Raw genomic sequence first — 20,184 nt, 5'->3', positions numbered from 1 at the left:
GCGCAACTTACCGGAACACACAAGCGGGAATTGTAGTGAGGATGTACCAGCTTTACGGGTTTAAAAAATATAATATTATCATGTTGTTCTGTTGGGGGCTACAGGAATCTTGTGCGTATCATTTTTACATCCTAATTATTAGAGAAACTGTATGACATGTTTAGCTAGCGGGGCCAGGTTTTAATCTACAGATAAATACCAAAACAAAAACGGCGGAACTACAAGTGACGAGGCGCGATGAGACACCCGGAGGTTTTAGCGGTGTGACAGCAGAGCTCGTTCTCGGATTGGCAGTGGCAAAAGGAGGCCCATGTGGTAGAGAGCGGGCCACAGACTGTAGCACTTTCTAAAGGTCTCACTTGATCATTCGGGCATCTGAATGTTCGCGTAACCTGCTTTGAAAATGCTGCTGGAAGCGTTGGATGGGGACGAAACGGTTGTCTACAGAGCAGCTGCCGGTAAGCACTGAAGGAGGTCAGAGGGAGGCAGCTAGTTGAGCAGGCACTCTTACACACTGATTGCTGCTCTGCGTGTTAGCATGCAGCTAAACAGAGCACACAGCAGGCTAACATTGCCGGCTAATTTGAAGCTCGGTAAAGTCTCTGCGTTTGTATTAGTTAGCCGTGTTGTGTCTCGGGTTATCCAAACGGCGTTTGTCGCCGGGTTCACTCGCTGCCGCCAGAGCGTCTCACCAGCTTCACCGGTTAGTTGGCTTCTACTTATAATTATTATTATTAATGACAGACTAGTTTGGAATTTCACAGCCTTTCATGTGGAGCAGTACCTGGCTGTTACGTAAGGGCTGAACGACTGTGACAGGCGTGAAGGTGGACACACGCAGCGCTCCCTGTTACTGACTGACGGCCGTTAAACTTGACGGTGTCGCCGCACAGCGTGTCACATGTCGGTGCTGCTGATTCATCTCCAGTAATAATGCATTTTATACTTTTGTAGCTTTAAAATGACAAAGCAAGAGAGAGGCGACATGTTCAGTCAGTCACTGGGAGCGCTTCCTTTGGGACCTCTCAGCTGTGGGAGTTCTTGTTTGGAGGATCCTGAGTTCGCAGTGAGACTTTCCACCATGTTTGGGGCAGTGATGGTTGTGACACTCGCACTGTGCTTGCAGACTGTTCCCACCTCAAGCATATGACCCTGTCCTGTGTTCTCTGCATCGGCTCCATTTTTGCACTGATGATCAGCTGCATTCATGTATATACCAATCTGCTCAGCACTTTCAATTTTTATTTTATGTTTAAGTGTTTGTCTTACAGCATGTTTCACACCAAGTACCGCAGCAATTTCCTAATGTTGTAAACCTGCTCAACATTGGCAGTAAAACCCTTTCTGAGCATAGTCTGCTTAGTCTCTCTGAAGCTCTTTGCTGCCAAACAGCCTCTTAGTTTCCCAGCCGTCAATCATAGACTGTACATAAAAGACAGCCATAGCTGCCAGAGCCCTCCACCTTGGAGTCTTTCTAATGTAAAGCTTTGAAAAGTTGCAAACGCTTTAGCCCTAACATGCTAATTAACGCCTGAGGCTTTGCTAAAAATCTCTTGGCAGTGTTCAAGTTTAAGATAAGTAATGATTCGAAGTACTGAAACACTTAGTTTTACAGTGTCGTAGTAACAAAAAAGGGAGCAAAGCTGCTTCATTTACCAAAATGTCTCTTCCTCCTCACAGCCTCTGCACAGGTTCAGGTGGAGCCCGTGGGTCGGTGGTTCGAGGCCTACATAAGGAGGAGAAACAGAAATGTGTCGTCTTCCTTCCAGGAGCTGGAGGAAGAGGAGGAGTCCTCAGAAGAGTCTGCAGATGAGGAGTTTCAGCTGGAGGAGTACTCCATGCTCCGAAAACTTGATCCTAAAGACTGGAAGGTATGTGACAATACATCTCAGCTGTTTGCAAAGAGATCCCTGCTTTCACATCGGTACTAAACGGTTCTTCTGTCTTAGAAGACAAACAAATATGGATGAAACATTTTTACTGAAATGTAACAAAAACTGAAATCATCAAAGTTCTGCTGTGATCCTGTTTATTAAAACATGATGGGGAGTTTGTTCAGCTGACCTGAGGGCATGCTCTGTAAGCAAAGTAGAATGTGTTGGGAATTTCAGAGTGAGGTTCCTGACAGCCCTCTCCACTTCCCTGTGATGTGTTTACAGTCTGGAAAAACTATTCAGTTGAACCGGTGATGGTGCGTGTTTTGCAGCACAGCCAGTTTTCCAAAGCCTTCGATACTCACTGTCTGTGGACGCTTATCTTTGGCCGTGTGTGTGTGTTTGATGGATGCACTGACACGCTGCACAGACGTGCTTTAATGATGCCTGAGTCGATGATAATTCACGTTAGCAACCGCTGCTTTGTTTGAATCAGTTAACGGTGTTGTGCTTTCCAAACAGAGGAAAATAATCCAGTTTGATGGATGAACTCTTTACTTTCTGCTGTTTCAGGGCTTTGGGTTTGTTGCACACCAGGCACATGCAGCACGTCATCAGGCCCCGTCAGGGCTGGACTTGCTTTTGCCTCGTTCTCTCAGCGGAGCGTGCATTTCCAGTGTCGTTCATTTAATTGTCTGAGATTAAAATGTGGTTCATCGTGAAGTCCTTTGAGTCATGTTTCTGAAACACACAATTATCCATTTCAAGCTTTTCTGGTTGTGCTTCTCAGTCTGACCTGACGTTTCAGTGGTTACGGTGCCGTGTGCTTACAGCGCAGTAGTGCATCTAATCTGTGAGTCACAGAACATTAGTTTAATGATCTCATGGTGAGGTGTTAACACCTGTGCCAGATCCTGCAGTCAGTGCCACTAAGACTTCGATTCACTGCATTAAGATGAAGCTGAAAAACCCAATCACAGGTGAGTTCTGAAATGCCTCGCAAACTTAAACGGTTTTGGTTCATCGCTACAAACGACAGTGAGCACTTCCTGTAGTGAAATGTATTCCACGTTAAAAATAAAGCGTTAGTTACAAGTAGACGGATACATGTGAAGGCGAGTTTTTTCTTTTGACTTTAGAGTTTATCTGGAACGAAAAGGCCGCACGTGGATTGTAGAAGACGGTGCAGATGTAATGTTTTAAAGTAAACCCATATTTACTGTACGGTGTTGGGACTAAGTGATTATTTGAAGCGGTGATCTGATAACAGGTGTAGCTGTTGGTGCTAACAGAGTCAGGGGAACAGGAACCCTGAGGGACTCCAAAGAGTTTAAGAGCTGCAATAATGTCGTTGAGCGTTACTGTCATGTGACACAGCATACTCTCCTGTAACCTGTCAGAATCAAGATCACTATGCTGTGCTTGGGCTCCCACACCTGAGGTACAAGGCGACACAGAAACAGATCAAAGCTGCCCGTGAGTATGTTCCCACCTACACGCGTGTTTCATGTCTCTGGTTTGTTGTAATGACGCAGTTTGATCCCAAGTCTCTGCCGTTTATCTGCAGACAAATCGATTGTGCTGAAGCACCATCCCGACAAAAGGAAAGCTGCAGGGGAGCAGATCGTGGAAGGAGACAATGACTACTTCACCTGCATCACTAAAGGTACGCAGTGCTGCAACTAATCGTCAACACAGACATTGTTTCTGGAATCTGCTGAACTAACTGACCCACCTGTTGAACCTCAGCTGTGGAAATCTTGTCCGACCCCGTGAAGAGGAGAGCCTTCGACAGTGTAGATCCTACCTTCGACAATTCTGTGCCTTCCAAGAGTGAAGGGAAAGAGAACTTTTTTGAGGGATTTGCTCCCGTTTTTGAGAGAAATGCCAGATGGTCTTCCAAGAAACATGTGCCCAAACTTGGAACCGCGGAGTCCTCTTTTGAAGAAGTGGATAATTTTTACTCTTTTTGGTAAGTGGAAGAGTGAGAGATGCTCCTTTGAATGAAAAAACGAGACAAACACAGGGTAAAGGTTCGTTCTTTTCTCTTTGGTTAAAGGTACAACTTTGACTCCTGGAGGGAATTTTCATACTTGGATGAAGAAGAAAAGGAGAAGGCTGAATGGTAAGCTCCCGTCTGCCCTGATGAAGCAGGTGTTAGCCCTCTGTCGTCTAACGCGTCAACTCTCCCCCCGTGTAGTCGTGATGAGAGGAGATGGATTGAAAAGCAGAACCGAGCTTCGAGGGCTCAAAGGAAGAAGGAGGAGATGAACAGAATACGAACACTAGTTGGTACAGTCACACACTTCATTAGCAACACAAAGCCCTGAAGTATTGAGCAAATAGCTGCTGCACGTACAGAGATGGTCTGTAAAAAGAGGCTGCAGTGTGACTCATCGTCTGTCATGCTTCACTGCAGATACTGCCTACGGCTGCGACCCTAGAATAAAGAAATTCAAAGAAGAAGAAAAATCCAGGAAGGAGTCTGAGAAGAAAGCCAAAGCTGAGGCCAAGAAGAGAGAGCAGGAAGAGAAGGAGAGGGTAGGTGTCACTCACGGCGGGGAAGGTCGATTGGCCTAAAGGTGCGACTGTTACGTCCAACGGTAAAGCTAGCAGCATAGAATCATCTCATTGGGTTGGTGCTGTTAGCTGCTCCTCTAGTTAGACATGGTGATTAAAACAATCCATGCTGAGTTTATTCCTGCCAGTGCAGACGTGACAAAGGGAAAATAAATCAATAAATGAAGGAGGGTTACTGCAGGACAAATGTTCACACAGCTTCCTGTCCTGGTTCAGGCGCTGTAATTCCTCCATCCTCTCTGTGACCTGGATCACGAAGGAGCAGCTTAACCTGGAGCTGTTATGAAATTTAAAGAGTGGATAGTGTTCGCTTCTGTTTACCAGAATCTGAGCAGTGGACAGTATTGGACAGTTTGGTTTTCTTATTGTCATGTTTGGACAAAAACACCACTCAGTGCTTCACACTGTGGGTAATACACATATTTCCAGTCAAAGAAGCTTCTTAAAGCTGCTCAGTTCATGCTGTGAGAAGATGCTGAGCTTCAGTTGGTCACAGGCTCAGGTTCTGCGTGTCTGACAGGCCCGGCGGGCGGAGCTGGAGGCAGCTCGGCTGGCAAAGGAGAAGGAGGAAGAGGAAGCCAAGCAGGCCGCCCAGCAGGCCAAGAAAGAGAAGGAGATCCAGAAGAAGGCCATCAAGAAGGAGAGGCAGAAACTCAGGACCATGTGCAAGGTAAGCACCTACAGTGTCAGACGTGTTTGTGTGCTGCTGCTGCTTGGTGCATTTTCACTATCTGATGCTGTTCCTCTCCACAGAACTGGAACTACTTTGCAGACAACGAGGCTGACAGTGTGAAAATGATGGAGGAAGTGGAGAAACTCTGTGACCGCCTGGAACTAACAAGGTACGAGTCAGTTTTAGCCAAAGGGCCGCCGTCGCCAAAGGGCCGCCGTCGCCAAAGGGCGTGATGCTTTTTGTTTTCTTGCTCGACTTTGAAGAAACAAACTGGATTCAGGTTTCCACCATGAGATGATCCTGGATGAGCGTAAAGCTGTTGATAATGTTGGTTACATTTAAACAGCTTACCATATAATGAAAGGAATGACCTGGGATATCATCTGTGAAACATCGGGTCAGGTTTGCTCATCTGCAGCTGAAAGCTTTCAGTGTTGGAGAGGAACCCTTTGCAGCTGCAGGCAGGAGCAGTTCTCTGGCACACAGAAGAGCCTGTGGTTTCATTACAAGTGTGAAGAACTTGGTGGTTTGACATGATGTGCCAAACTACAGGCTTGAATTAAGATTTAGTGTAATTATTATTTCATAAAGCTTCAGCAGTGCATTTGATGAGATGTGACGCATGTGTGTTGTTTCTTTCCAGCCTACAGTCCCTCAATGAAGAGTTGGCTTCGGGCTCTAAAGAGGAGAACAAGGCAGCAGTAGAAAAGCAGGTAGAGGAACTTTTTCTTTGTAGCGCCTCAGGTTTGAAGCCGGAGACCATCAGGAGCCAGCACGTCGACAAACAGGTTGCTGCTGTTTCCTCAGGTGCAGGAGGTGAATGCTCAGCTGCAGAAGGAGAGGGAGGCTGAGATCCAGGCCAGGCAGGCGGCTCGCAGCTCTGAGCAGGCCAGCGGGGGAGCAGGCGGGGGGAAGGGCTGGAACGAAGAGGACCTCCAGCTGCTCATAAAAGCAGTGAACCTGTTCCCTGCTGGAACCAACGCCAGGTGAGCGCTCGGAATTACAGCCGGTGTCAATCGGGGAACTGTGTGTCAATAAAGCTTGTTTCGTGTTTCCTAGGTGGGAGGTTATTGCTGACTATATGAACACGCACTCCACCAGCGGCATGAAGAGGACGGCCAAAGACGTCATCAACAAAGCCAAGAACCTGCAACGACTCGGTAAGCTCACAAAGAAACCTCAGCTTACCACGGTTTTATCTGTAGGCGCATGGATGCTTTGACCTGCTGCTGTTTACGGTCTCATCCACAGATCCGGTGCAGAAAGATGAAATAAATAGAAAAGCATTTGAAAAGTTCAAGAAGGAGCACACATCAGTGCCGCCCTCCATCGACAACGCTGTGCCCTCAGAGAGGTTTGATGGTAAGTGAGGCTGGGGTAGACACACACACCTGATCGATTCTGATTGGCTCCATCACCAAGCAGAATGTCAAAGACGTGCTGTGGATCAAATGTTATCAAGTACGTCTCCTCCCTGTGCTGATCGTGTCAGTAATAGATTACACGCACACGTCAGCGCTTCTGTGAAATGACTGAAACACATTAGCTCACTGCATAAGCACACAGGCTACCACACATCCCAGTGATGCTCGCTGTGATCAAACACGATGTTACAGTGTAACGAGTCGGTGATCTTACTAACATCCTTTGAACTTTAAATATGCCTGTACATTTTCCTGCACCATATCAGAGCCAATTTTACAATAGTTACGGGTCAAAGTATCTCTCAAGATTTTAAGAATAATAAATATCTCTTAAATTGTTTGCAATAATGAAGCATTTCAATATAATGTAGACAAAAACGAAAAATAACACGATAGTTACGGATCAGGACTCCCCGATCCTTACTGCGCCTGTGCAAAGTTGGACCGTGCAGTACAGGGTACGAGGATACCGCCACCTGCTGACCGAGCGAATGAACCCTATTGTAAACTGAATTAGCGTCAAGCGCGTGTTAAATCTGATTTAGTGACAGTCGAGTGTGTTTATGCTCGTCTGTGAGGAGAGGATTGTTGGAATAGTGATGATGATGTGCGCTGTCACTGTCAGTTGTCAGTAAACACTTCATCTGGCTGATGAATCTTCACGTGACACATTACTAAGTCAGTATTATTAAGTCTGTAAGTAGGCGCCATTCTTTCTATTTTACGGCGCTGTTGCTCAATCGGGGGACGAGAAAAGCATGAATTTGTTTGTAAACGGATTCTCCATTGTTTAAATGTCCCGGGCAGTCGAAAAGCAGGCAGAGCTGCTGAGAAATGCTAAGAGCTAACTGGGCGCTAACCGTGTCACTTAAATACATTAACTCTCGCAATGTTGGCAACGAGAGGAAGTGACGGAAGATTTGCGCATGCGGAGTACTGATCAGGTTTCCGGTACGGATCCGGTAGTGACAGCGTCCAAATTCAGGAACCGCATCCTCCTGTGCCCGCATTTGTAGGCCGATTATGTTACAGCGACACGACAAAGGCTGCACAAATTCGAAGACTCTGACAAACGCGGCCTTCATTTCCCCAGATTTGAAGGATGGGTCAGGTGTATACTTCGTGGCCCACCTATCCCAGAATTCATAGCGTGGCCTTGCCAATTCCAGTTTCCAACAATGGCGGCAGCTAGTTAGTTTTAACTTTACTCTTATTATTCTTTCTGGGTCACAAAATAAACGTTTAACATATTTTCAGGCGAGAATGTAGCTGTGTAAACCTCAAATATCTGCTGAGTTTATCAAGACACCGCATATTTTCAAAAGCGCTCCGACGTCTTCGGAGACGTCTGTTACCCACTAGCTCGATAGCTAGCCGGGGGCTAGGCCCACTAGAGCCGTGAGAACACCGGACTCCCGGCAAATCGTCTTCAAATGTTATTGTTTGGCCTTTTTTCAGTATTTTATTTGTTCCTGAGTAAATCTGTTTGGCTGAGATTAAAGTTTTAGTTTTTACACAGCTGAATAAACGTCAAGCAGACAGCTGATTATCAGAAGTGTGAGACTCTGGAGAATATACTCCGGTGTCCTGTTATATTTTAGAAAGCAAGGAGTTTATTAAACTTCACCGAAACAATCTGCAAATTTCATTAAAATTGAATAAACTATCATCTTGTCTTTATTTTTAGTTAGCACCTTAAACACTTAAAGCTGTAAGCTAATGACAGTTATATAAGAGCAGATGCTGCTGGTGCAATAAGCTGTATGCTGTATGTCCAATGGATGATGATGTGATTAGTCGACTATCAAAGTAATAGTTTGTGGCGGCCCTAGACCACACCTACTGCAGCTGAGCTGGTCTCTATTTGGGGCACAGCTACTGTAGATGGCTCGTTTTTGTCCCAGTCGTTATTTAGTAGCTGATGTAATGAAAACATTCAGTCGTCAGCTGTGAGCTTTTGAGAGTTCCTGACGATTGTGTTGTCACGTGTGGCCCCTCAGCCTCAGGCAGTGATGGGAATGCTGCCCCCTGGACCACAGAGGAGCAGAAACTTCTAGAACAAGCCCTGAAGACCTACCCGGTCAACACGCCTGAGCGCTGGGAGAAGATCGCAGCTGCTGTGCGTGGACGAAGCAAGAAGGACTGTATGAAGAGGTATAAGGTATGCTGCTGCCGTGGTCTGTGCTCAGAAGGCTCGTGTTTTGCATTAAAGTGTTTTTACTGCAGCGTGAAACTCTGCAGCGACAAACTGAGGAACTAACACGTTTCCTTTTTCCTCTGACAGGAACTGGTGGAGATGGTCAAAGCCAAGAAAGCTGCTCAGGAACAAGTGGCAGCCAAAAATAAAAAATGACAAGAACCACGCGTTAATAGAATCTGTTATTTTAACATTATTGTGTTGGTCTTTATTTTATAATAAAAAGAAGGAAAAAATAACGTGACACGACTTAAATTTTGCATTTGTCCACTTCCTCAGCATGTCCTGCTCAGCTTCTCATCCAGAACATCCCACTGCGGATCTGGTTGTAGTCGGGCAGCTGTTCGATTGGACCTGAGAACAAACAAACTTATTGCTTATCTGCTTTAACATCAGGCAGAAACACGAGTTTGAACACAGACTGAGTTCCAGAGACGCTCTGATCTTTGACTGACTGCATCGTCACACTTGAAGCTACGCTCACTTCCTGTTTTGGCTCAAGATTTAAACCCAGAGTTCTGATAAACCATTCTTTTCTTTACAGGCGACAGAAAACTGATTAAAATTGTAAATCAGGGCTAAAAGCTAAAACATCAGTCTGCATAGTTCAGCCGTCACAGTGACGATCACTTGCATCACCAGCAGAGTTCAAACTGGGATTCACTCCCCACACTGAGCCGCCGGCTTCCTTTTATCGTACACTCCGAGTTTCGTTAGGTTCAGCCTCTGCAGGCGTCCCGTGTTTGAAAACGTACCGACAGCTGCGATGGCAGGAGCTCTGTTGTAGATGTATTTGGTGCACACGTCCTTTATGGTGCTGGCGTCGATGGCCTGTGGAGAGCCAGAGACAAACATGGTGGAGGATCAGGGCAAAAAGAGCTTTTCAAACATTATTTCAGGTCGTGCTTAAAGACACCGGCTGGGACATTACCAGATTTACATTGAGGTTTTCTCAGCCTCACACAGTTTATCACTGTGACTCTGTTATTGTTCTGGTCTTACTGCTTTAAATGTAAAGAAACCTGGCCTTATGAAAAAATATACTCTTATGATGCATTTTAACTTTAAATATGGAAGCAGCAAATAAGCACACGTGACGAGTGCCAGAAAGCTCAACGTTCCTGGGATCTCACTTCCTCCTCTGGTTGCAGTTTTTCTACGTTCAACAGTCACAAAGGTGGAATTCAGCTGCGACGTTCTGCGACACCACGCGCTAAGGACGCATCAACGTGGAGGTGTTGGAGACGCGACGCAGTCTCACCACTATAATCTGTCTAAACAGGTTACCATGGTTACCAGGTAAATAAAAAGTGAAGTACAGGCCTCAGTTTGAGCTGCAATAACAGAGGCTGTTAGACTGTAAAAATGAAAGCTAACAGAGCCAACCGTAGCTGCTGGATACTAAGAGTACACAGAGTTATGAACTTGTACAAAACGCAGCCCTCAGTTGGATTTCCGGTAACAGTTACTGACAGCAGAAGAACCTGTCGACTCACATCAATGCGGGCTTCCAGCTCATGCAGAGGGATCCTGCGACTGTAGCACAGCATCTGTCTGCCGATGTCCTCGCAGATTGGGGTGGATCCTGGAGGAAGCAGATCAACACGTGAAACCAGGCGCCGCACGACTGCACGCTCTACAGTCACGCTGCCTTACCGTCCAGATGCAGCAGCATGTTGGTCTTGAGCAGGTTCTTGGCCCGAGCTACCTCGCTCTCCGTCACACTGGTACAAAGAGAAATCCTGACAGGAAGCAGCGACACACAAGCGTTAAACACGTTCAGTCAGCAGGTTTAACCTTCTTTAAAACTGACGACTAAACTGATCTGAGCGCGCTCACCATTCCATTTGAGTAAAGTGCATCATGTCGTTGATGGTGCCGGGTTCACACACCATGTAGAGTCCCCAGAGGCCTGTGTCTGTGTAGCAGGTGTTGAAGGACTGGAAGCTATGGCACAGGTTCCCCTGACAGGCCATCTGAGCCAGCTTACTGGATAGATTCTAAACTCAGAGGACATAGAAACAAACGGTTCGCTGAATAAATGCTGAGCACGTATGTGTGGTCAGTTTTTATTTAAAGATGGCGAAGAAGAGGAAGAGCATTTAGCAGCAGCACAGAGAAAACAACACGTGCCACATCCAAGGTTTCCTCAGTACTCACCACGCCTCCACCAAACGAGCGGTCCCAGTTTCCAATGAGCGTGTTGGCTACCATGAGTGGGATTGTGTCGGGGTGAGACCATCCGACAGCCTCCATGGCGATGGCGATGTGAGCGAGTGGCATTTTGTCGTCACGGACTCTGATCTGAAACCGTAACAGAGTCCTGAAGCATTCACCAAATTAAAGCTTTTTTTAATAACTTGAAATGAAACTGCACCAGTTTCACAGTCAACGAATGATAGAAAGCACACAAATACTTAACTGAGGTCTACTGGAAGTAGAGCAGGGCGATATGGCCAAAAATATTTATCACGATATATATTTGAAACTTTGCGATAACGATATAACTGACGATATAATTGATGCGAGACAAAATACACCTCCACAACATTACTAGTGCAAAAAGACAACCTTCCATTTATTTTCACTTAAACAAGAAGCTGGTTTTTATGTACATTAAAGCTTTATAAAAATGTAACCGTGCAAATGCAAATTCCTTGCTGAAAGTTTAACCAAAAGGCATTTCCAGTAGAAATGGGCTGACATATCCTGAGCATAACCATGTATAATATCCACTGAAGTTAAAAAGAGGTGCTTTGCAACATTAAACTGCAGTGTGCAGTACGTATTTTTTGGACCATAAGGTGCACGGGATTATAAGGCACATTAAGCGAAACGAAGCAGTCAGATAAATCAAACTTTATTAAACTCATTCTTCTTGCTTCCTCCACTTCTGTACCATTGATTCATTAATGTTGAATTCTCTGCAGCTGCTCTATTCCCATGTTGTTGCAGTATATTAATGACTAACCTCGTATTGTGGATGGATTATCTCAGTTGTTCTCCTGACTGAAGTTTGGTCCGTTTACAGCATCCTGCCATGCGATTGCATTTGTCTCTAACCATGAACAACCCTCACGTTAACTTTTATAAGTGGAAAAGTGTTAGTGTTCGTCCTCCAGCTTCACTGTTTATGTTATGCTAACATAGCTGTGTCGCTAGCGATCACGTAGCACATCATTATATACCAGCTAGCCCAACTTCAGTAACCCTACAAACGTCACTGCTGTTTAGTTTCCTGTCTTCATTTATGTTGGAAGTGATAGCAGAGCTGTACGTTTGATTTTTTCCAGAAATCTCTCAGTCAGAACATGCTATATCATGCTTAGGTAACTAGCGAAACTAGCGAGCTAACTTCCGCTAGCTTCCTGCTAACTTCTAACTCCGTTAAATGTAATACATTTTGTTTTCATGGATGCCTGGAAGTTAAACTTCATAGTTTCACCTGGTAAAGCAGCAATGCTGATCGTTTTATTAAAGATGAAAGAATTTAGACAGTTTTTAAACTCTCAGTGATGCTGCAGTGTCGTTTGACCTGAAGCATACGGAGTTTAGGACCCAGATTACTCCCAGATTTAAGAGTAGGGATGGGTATCGTTTAGGTTTTATCCGATACCGGTGCCAAATCGGTACTTTTGAAACGGTGCCGGTGCTTAAACGGTGCTCGAACCGGTGCTTAAAGAATGGAGAACACAAACTTTGTCCAAAAACCTCTCATGTTCAGCTGTTTTTTTTTTTTTGTAAAAAGATAATGTTAGCCTTTTCTGCAGCTATGGGGCATATATGGTATATACTCTTGGCTGGAAGCAGTGCTTAAACAATGGAAAAAACACAAACTTTGTCCAAAAACCTCTCATGTTCAGCTGTTTCCCAGTTTTTCTTTGGTCATTTTAGCCTTTTTGGCCAGGGTGAAGGGAGTATCTGCCATCAAACAAGAAGGCAGCCGCATGTAGCTATGATGATGTTTGCTAGTTCACCTTACATGCATTAATGTAATAACGTGGTTAGCCTACTCAACGTAAATTACACACGAACAACATTAAGCTACTCACGCAGAGAAGAACGGCTGCTGCTGCATCATCATCCTCATCATTTCTGCTACACTGGCAGGGCTAGGGGCCAGGACTCTATTCTTCGGGTTTTTGGGGGATGTTGCTCCGGGTCCGATAACTGGCAACCCACCCAACGTGCACAGTGTGAGGTCTCGCAGCAAGCTATCAAATACGGCGCATTTCTCGGCTTTAAAATAAAACACTATGCGTCGCCAGGTGTTTCATCGGATTTGAGGAGTTACCTCCTTTGACAGTATCACAGTATCAGCTTAAAGCACTTGTTGCTGCTGAGTTTGCATATTTTGCTGTGAAGTACAACCAGACTTTTGACCGCTTCGCCTTGGACATTTTTAATCTGTAGCTCTGCTCTAACTGAACGTACGTACCTGGCCCCGCCTACTATCCTCGGAAACGTAAAGTGATTGGCTAGAAGTGTATCACAGCTCAGGGAAAAAAAGCACCGAAATAAAGCACCGAAATGTGCGCTGCTTTTCGGTCTGGTTACTACCGTTTGTCAGAACCGGTGCCATCATGGCACCCGACACCGGTACCCATCCCTATTTAAGAGCATCTTAGTCCGACAAATACGACAATAACGACGGCCGCTTGCATGTTCTGCAAAAAAATGTGCTTTGTTGTGTATCTGACGGACAAACACCAAACCAGTTCCACATCACTGAAGTTGCACCATTTTTACAAACCAATTCTGGTTCATCTGTTTCACTCAACAATCAGCCATGTGCGTATGAAAACAAAGGCACCGCGCATGCGCGTTTTACTCATATTCTATCGCGATATTTCATTTTCCTATCGTTGCCTAACATTATACCAGTATTACCGTGAACGGTATAATATGGCCCAGTCCTAACTGGAAGTATCTACAGTTCTCAGTGCTGTGATACAGGCCGGCAGGAGTTAGTGGGGAACTGTCAACGCTTTTGTTTTGAAGGCAGAGCTGGGTTAAAGAGCAAATCTAATCTGTGAGACGAGCAGCAGACGACAGGATGCATACGTGTATATAGAAACTGAATTCATGACTGTTTTTACACGTCTTTTAAACCACTTTAAATACAACTTGAAAGCAAACTTGTTCTGGTTACTCCTCTAAACGATATCTCACCGTCTCCCCGAGCATGTCCAGCTGCAGTATAATCGTTCATTTCAGGGAATATCCGACACATCTATCGCCTTCTTCATCTAAAAGGTTTCCATTAATGAAAGCCTGATGCCGTGTGAACTAGAAAGCACAGCCTGCATGAACCTGCATGAACCTGCATGATGCAGTCACACTGGATGATCCAAGTCCGACTGAAAATCTAAACCGTGTGCAGAGGCTTTCCCAGTCTGAATTCATTTGCCTGACTATTGATCTTATTGATCTTAGTCTTTGGCGCCAAAGAAAAACGATTACAGGTCACCAGAGAACTTCAATCTATACATCTAAAAACCACAAACCAGGCGAGAAATTTGGGTGTAGTGATGGATGCAGACCTAAACTTAGAAAAACACATTAAGACAATAACAAAGTCAGCTTACTATCACCTCAAGAATATATCAAGGATAAAATATCTGATGTCTCAACAGGACCTGGAAAAACTAGTCCATGCATTCATCTTTAGTAGGCTTGATTACTGTAACAGCATCTTTACAGGTCTACCTAAAAAATCAGTCAGACAACTACAGCTCATTCAGAACTCTGCTGCTCGAGTCCTCACTAAGACCAAAAAAGTGGACCACATCAGTCCAGCTCTGAGGTCTTTACACTGGCTGCCTGTCCGTCAGAGGATAGACTTTAAAGTTCTGATGCTGGTCTATAAAGCTCTGAATGGTTTAGGACCAAAATACATCAGTGACCTCCTGACCCAGTATGAACCATCCAGATCCCCCAGGTCATCTGGATCCGGTCTTTTATCAGTTCCCAGAGTCAGAACCAGACACGGAGAAGCTGCATTCAGCTTCTATGCTCCTTATATCTGGAACAAACTCCCAGAAAGCCTCAGATCAGCTGAAACACTCAGTTTATTTAAATCCAGGTTGAAGACTCACCTGTTCTCAGCTGCATTTGAATAAAGCACCAAATCCACACTTTAAGCTTAAATTTCAAAACTTACATTTAACTACTGATTTTATCTACTGTTCTGATTTTATCTGTTTTGATTTTATATACTGTTGTTTGTTTGTTTGTTTGTTAATTAGTTAGTTAGTTTATTTGCTTGTTTTAATCAATTTTAAATCATGCTTTTTATTTGTTCTTGTTTCTAATGTCTCTGTAAAGCACTTTGAATCACCTTGTTGTTGAATTGTGCTATACAAATAAACTTGCCTTGCCTTGCCTTACTGTGATTTGCTTTGATTCCTGGAGAGGTTGTGGTTTGTATGTGCCTCAGAATCTTGTATTGCCTGAGCTAAGTTCTGTTCTGGTTCTTGTGTACTTGTTCTTTTTGTCATTGTCTGTTACTATGAACAAAATCCTAATAAAAATATATTAAAAAAAAAAAATGTGCAGAAACTCACGTGCCATCTGACTAAAGTCATATTCACTTGTAGACCCATCTGAACTAGATTTAAGGCATCTTAAGTAATATGTGTGTTTTAAACATTTTCCAAGACGTGGACATGTCTGAGCCACCACCCTTCATTTGCATCCACCTTAGAGACAACCGTGTTACTCTGATACACTCGATCTCATTCTTTAAATAACACAGTAGCTGCTCTGTGCTGATGTGACGCCCCGTTATGCAGTAGTGAGAAACTAAAGTTAGCCTTACCTCACTTCCTGTGAAATGGCACGGAGGAAGAGCCGGGGCTTCGCCTTGATGTCTGCTGGGAAGTTTTCCAAAGTGATACTTGGCCAAATCGATGAGCTCGTCATGACAGACACCTGATCAGAGAGGGAGCGAGTCCTGGAGATCAGATCAACTTTACTCTGGTTCAGAATTTATTGCATACTTTGAGCAGTGCTCATGCATCAGTGACTGTTTGTTGCAGGTTTACAGAAAATGTTAACGAAACGTGAGCAGAAAACAGCTCTAACCTCCAGCAGCAGCCAACACTATTCTGGGTCCTTTATAGTGAGCGGTGATATACTCCACCAGGTCTCCTCTGTTGATGGTCCTGCGTCACAAACACACAGCAGGAAGCTAAGCTGTGCAGGATGCTTTCAGCAAACCTCAGAGTACTTTGTGTTTTTTAGGTGTTTGGTCTCACTTGATGTTCTCAGTGGGGCCCAGGATGGTTCTTCCCAGCGCTGTGGACTGGTACGCTGTAGCATGCAGATAATCAAAGACCACCTCTTGCAGATTGGTCTCCACTTCCTGCATCTCTCGAAGGATCACCCCTCGCTCCCTCTCGATCTCCGCCTCTCCCAGCGTGCTGTTCTGGATGATGTCAGCCAGAATCTCCACAGCTTTGACACAGAGAGATATTTTATTGTGCTTTAACACATTCCAGGTTTTTCGTTTGAGATGTTGCCATGTAACATTCAGCCCCTCTGCCCTCCCGTACCTCTCGGAAGATCCTTGGAGAAAGCTTTGGCATAGTAAACAGTCTGCTCGCGGGATGTGTAGGCATTGAGGTGAGCCCCCATGTTCTCGATCTCCAACTCCAGATCAAGCTGAGAGCGTTTCCTGGTGCCCTGTCACACATTTATACAGACAAAGTGAACAAAGTCTTGAATGTTACTTTCATTTATAAAGAAACTCTGAAATATTACATTTATGTCATTATTTTGTTATTATACTGCTGTGAACTATTAGAATGCATTCTTCCCTCTCTGCATAGGCCAGATACATTCAAATAAAGACCACTGCTTTAAAAACTTTGCTGCGTAGCTGCCATCTCACCTTAAATGCCATGTGCTCCAGAAAGTGCGCTGTGCCGTTATTTCGCTCGTTCTCATAGCGACTCCCGGCATCTATCCACAAGCCCACCTGGAACAAAGCAGGAATTAATATACGCTTCCACAAACTGCTGCTACTGTACCACAACCCCACATCTCAGCCTGTAGTGGCAAAGCTAGCAGATGCTAACATTTTTTGTCATGCCTATTACATTTGGCTGGCTGCTTCACAATGGTTATGGTATTTTAACAACATATTTACGTGCATGTATTAAAGCAGCCTGTTTTAAACTGTTTACTTCCAGCTTACTGTGCAGGTGGGGAGCCCCGAGTCCTCAGATGCCACCCGGAGTCCGTTCTCTAAAGCAGTCACCTTGGTTTCAGGAACATTTAGCGCCACCTGGTGAGCAGCTTGGGTAACCAAGAGTCTGTGCGGTCCAGCAGTGAACTACGGGAGAAGGACAGCCAGTCACCATGACGCTTCAAAACTTAGAGCGTTACGTTTGCTGCTACCAGTCAGCGATAATGAATGAATCTGCCCCATTGGCGGTTCTGTTACACAGGGACATCCAAACATCACAGTAAGAGTTGATCACGTGATAGCTAAGCTAGCTTAAATAGCTGTTCGCAAACAAGCCGGCCATGCGCAGAGCTTTTCCTCTATGACACTGAGCACTGGCAGCTGTCACGGGCATATCAATTAAATGAGAAACTCCAAACATGACTATGAATCAATTCTTCTTACCCTGCTTATCGAATTCTTCTTCAGTAAATGTCTTTGTAAGAAAAATCTCCCAGCAGACGTGAGGCACTGTACGGACATTGCCATATTGTTTATCTGTAACGGTGCCGTTCTGCTGACGCAACATCCGCCGGAGATGACGACTTACTTTTTTCATAGTAGGGAAAAAATACCACAGGATTTGATGACAACCGCACAAAGAAATCTATTCTTACACTCTCCTTAAACCAATAAAAACAGAGATAAACACACCTGAACAAATAACTTTATATTTCAGACATTGATCAACCTATTATATGGAAATATGAAAATTGCTGCCACACGACTAACTGCCTATGTGACCTATTGGTTTGCACGTTAGCTGTAAATAAAGTATTGAAGTAATATATATTTACATTTAGGATACTTCTCAACCATATTTGACGTGGTTCGTTTATAACGAACGTTCTAACGTTTAATCGCTTTTGTTTATTTTGAAAGGGTGTCAGAATTTGAAGGCGGAAGTGTCGGTTTAGCCTAGCGCGGATTTTTTTTCTGTGAGTTTCAAGTTGGTCTGTCAGCTTCTTCCTAGCAGTTCAGTGTGTGACTGAAATAGTAGAGCAAGGCTGAAGTCCAGCTGTGTACAGAGCAGAAGGCCTGCTGCTGTAGCCTGCACTGGAGGTATTTCCTCTGTAACCCGGACTTAATTAATTCTCTGTTGGGTTCAACGGTGTCGTTAGCCGCTAACGGTGCAGCGTTAGCTGTTCACGCTAATTAGTGGCCTCAACTTTAGCCGATGTAATAAAACAGGAGTGTACGGCCATTAGCTTCGGTGTGGCTTTCAGACAAGAAATGGCGGGAGGCAGAGATCTCATGGACGGTGACCTGGAAGATGGAGAGATCTCTGGGTCCAGCTCGGATACTGAGATGGGACCAGCCACAGCAGCACAAGAAGCTCGACCCCAGGTTCCCCCGGCTTTCTGCGGCCAGTCTTTCCAGAACAGAGCCTATGCTCAGACACTTCCAGCCGCAGCTTATCGCAGCACAGGTAGGACGGCAGAGTCTAGTGACAGTGACCCGGAGTCCTCTGACGAGGAGGCGGCTGTTTGGCGCCGGAAACGCCAGAAAGTGTCCAGTGCTCCACAGCCGCCTGCATGCAGCGCCCGGCTAGGGCCGACCCCTGTGCCCGCCCAGGGGACGACGGGTGGCCGCAAGGTGAATAACATTTGGGGCTCTGTAGTACAAGAGCAGTGCCAGGACGCTATCACTGCAGAACTTGGCATATTTGGCATGGATGGTGTTGGCATGTCCACCAGGAATGTGGAGACTTATAATTTCGTCCTAGCTCGGAAGATAATGGAGAAGGAGAGGGAGATGGAGGCACAGTCAAAGGAAGGAGGAGAAGTGAGCATGCTGGATGCTGAGCTGGAGGAGTACATGAAGGGTAGGGGGTCAGAGGAGAACACAGGAGGTGATGCAAAGAGAAAGAGACCTGCAAAGGAGCGGCTGGGCCCCAGAGCAGAGATGGACATCAAGGGCCGCTATGAGATCACAGAAGGTGACCCAGATGATAAGGTGATAGAGGAGATTGCGTTCAGGCTGCAGGAGCCCAAAAAGGAGCTGATCACTCGAGTTGTCAAAGTAGTTGGCAAGAAAAAAGCCATAGAACTTCTCGGAGAGACTGCCACCCTGGAGGAGAGTGGCGGTGTGTACACCATGGACGGCAGCAGGCGTCGGACACCGGGTGGGGTGTATCTCAACCTGCTGAAGAACACCCCCAGTATCACCAAGGCCCAGATCAAGCAGATATTCTTTGAGGAACAGGTGAAGGAGTACAAGAGCAAGAAGGCTGCCCAGAAGAGGAGGCGACATTTGGTGGCCAAAAAGATGAAGCAGGCCATCGGCACCCTAAACCTGCAGGAGCATGATGACGTCTCCAGAGAGACTTTTGCCAGTGATACCAACGAGGCTTTGGAGTCTCTGGAGGAAGCTGCAGAAGACGAGGAGGCTCAAGAGGAAGCTGCTGTGGGCACTGAGGAGACAGCAGTGGTCTACAACGCTGCAGACCTGGAGGTGTTTTGAAAATAGCCTGCTGTCTGAACAACGATGTTAATGAAACACTGAAAGCACTGAATATGTGATTGATTCAAAATCCACACTGGTGTCCTTTTTTGTTTTTTGTTTGAAACCTTAGCAATAAAAGCAGCGCTTCTGTTAACAAATAGTTACAGCATGAACATGTTGATTGGAGCTTTTGCCGTTCAAATGTTGTTTTGCCTTTTAAAACCAGTCCTTCTCAACAAAATGATGTTGTGAGAGTCAAATTCATAACCATTTGTTGCTGTAAGTGTCATTATACAAACAGGTCTTGAGTTATTACTTTCATGGATGCACCTCGGTCTGGAAAATAATAAAAGTGGTGACTCAGGTAAAAGAATTAAAAAACTGTAGGGTTCTTTTTTTGTGCACTCACTTCCAAACACAAAATAACATAAATGTTATATAAGGTGAGTTTTAGTATCATCAGATCAGGATTCCTGTACTGACATTCATACCAAGTGGGGCTTCTCAAAGAAAACAAAGGCATTGAATGGCTGATGTAAAAGTGCTGAAGTGTCCACTAGATGGCAGCCATGTTCCAACTTCTGCAAGAGTGGAGAGCCCTTTTAGTCCAAGGCTGTATATAGAAAGAACCCTTAACCGTTCCGTACAGCATATATAAAAACGTATAATATAAAAGAATAACTCAAGAATTAAACTGAAAAATGCAAAACTGCATGCATATGAAGTGCTGCCTGCTATAGTAAAGGTTAAACTACCAGGTC

At 45.1% G+C, this 20,184-nt stretch overlaps 3 protein-coding genes across 3 annotated transcripts; 2 read left to right on the top strand and 1 right to left on the bottom strand.

Moving 5' to 3' along the window:
• The first annotated feature begins 265 nt into the window (after positions 1-265).
• Positions 266-8,987, top strand: dnajc2 (DnaJ (Hsp40) homolog, subfamily C, member 2). Its single transcript, XM_080887042.1, has 16 exons — positions 266-458; positions 1,681-1,871; positions 3,275-3,350; positions 3,442-3,540; positions 3,624-3,846; positions 3,934-3,999; positions 4,075-4,166; positions 4,294-4,415; positions 4,975-5,124; positions 5,208-5,296; positions 5,771-5,840; positions 5,935-6,113; positions 6,187-6,287; positions 6,379-6,489; positions 8,552-8,712; positions 8,836-8,987. The coding sequence occupies exons 1-16, from the start codon at positions 404-406 to the stop codon at positions 8,902-8,904; spliced, it is 1,854 nt and encodes a 617-aa protein (XP_080743168.1). The 5' UTR covers positions 266-403; the 3' UTR covers positions 8,905-8,987.
• pmpcb (peptidase, mitochondrial processing subunit beta) lies at positions 8,931-17,516 on the bottom strand. Its single transcript, XM_080887043.1, has 13 exons — positions 17,384-17,516; positions 16,949-17,086; positions 16,643-16,729; positions 16,305-16,434; positions 16,008-16,206; positions 15,835-15,914; positions 15,569-15,681; positions 10,909-11,052; positions 10,588-10,748; positions 10,405-10,490; positions 10,245-10,333; positions 9,504-9,579; positions 8,931-9,102 (listed from the first exon to the last, which is right to left on the bottom strand). The coding sequence occupies exons 1-13, from the start codon at positions 17,465-17,467 to the stop codon at positions 9,038-9,040; spliced, it is 1,452 nt and encodes a 483-aa protein (XP_080743169.1). The 5' UTR covers positions 17,468-17,516; the 3' UTR covers positions 8,931-9,037.
• A 359-nt stretch (positions 17,517-17,875) lies between these two features.
• Positions 17,876-19,804, top strand: phax (phosphorylated adaptor for RNA export). The gene has a single exon (XM_080887947.1). The coding sequence runs from the start codon at positions 18,212-18,214 to the stop codon at positions 19,439-19,441; it is 1,230 nt and encodes a 409-aa protein (XP_080744073.1). The 5' UTR covers positions 17,876-18,211; the 3' UTR covers positions 19,442-19,804.
• Positions 19,805-20,184: the final 380 nt, after the last annotated feature.

This window comes from Rhamphochromis sp. 'chilingali' (genome assembly GCF_963969265.1).
Source record: "Rhamphochromis sp. 'chilingali' genome assembly, chromosome: 7".
NCBI classification, from domain to species: domain Eukaryota; kingdom Metazoa; phylum Chordata; class Actinopteri; order Cichliformes; family Cichlidae; genus Rhamphochromis; species Rhamphochromis sp. 'chilingali'.
This window is presented reverse-complemented; position numbering and strand designations above follow the sequence as displayed.

Excerpts from the sequence above, each read along its gene's own strand:
- dnajc2 (XM_080887042.1), top strand. The coding sequence starts at position 404 with ATGCTGCTGGAAGCGTTGGATGGGGACGAAACGGTTGTCTACAGAGCA. Across the intron at positions 4,167-4,293 it reads CAGAATACGAACACTAGTTG|ATACTGCCTACGGCTGCGAC; the intron begins GTACAGTCACAC and ends GCTTCACTGCAG. Across the intron at positions 6,114-6,186 it reads CCTGCTGGAACCAACGCCAG|GTGGGAGGTTATTGCTGACT; the intron begins GTGAGCGCTCGG and ends CGTGTTTCCTAG.
- pmpcb (XM_080887043.1), bottom strand. The coding sequence starts at position 17,467 with ATGGCAATGTCCGTACAGTGCCTCACGTCTGCTGGGAGATTTTTCTTA. Across the intron at positions 10,749-10,908 it reads GCTCGTTTGGTGGAGGCGTG|AATCTATCCAGTAAGCTGGC; the intron begins GTGAGTACTGAG and ends CTCTGAGTTTAG. Across the intron at positions 10,491-10,587 it reads CACTTTACTCAAATGGAATG|GATTTCTCTTTGTACCAGTG; the intron begins GTGAGCGCGCTC and ends GCTTCCTGTCAG.
- phax (XM_080887947.1), top strand. The coding sequence starts at position 18,212 with ATGGCGGGAGGCAGAGATCTCATGGACGGTGACCTGGAAGATGGAGAG.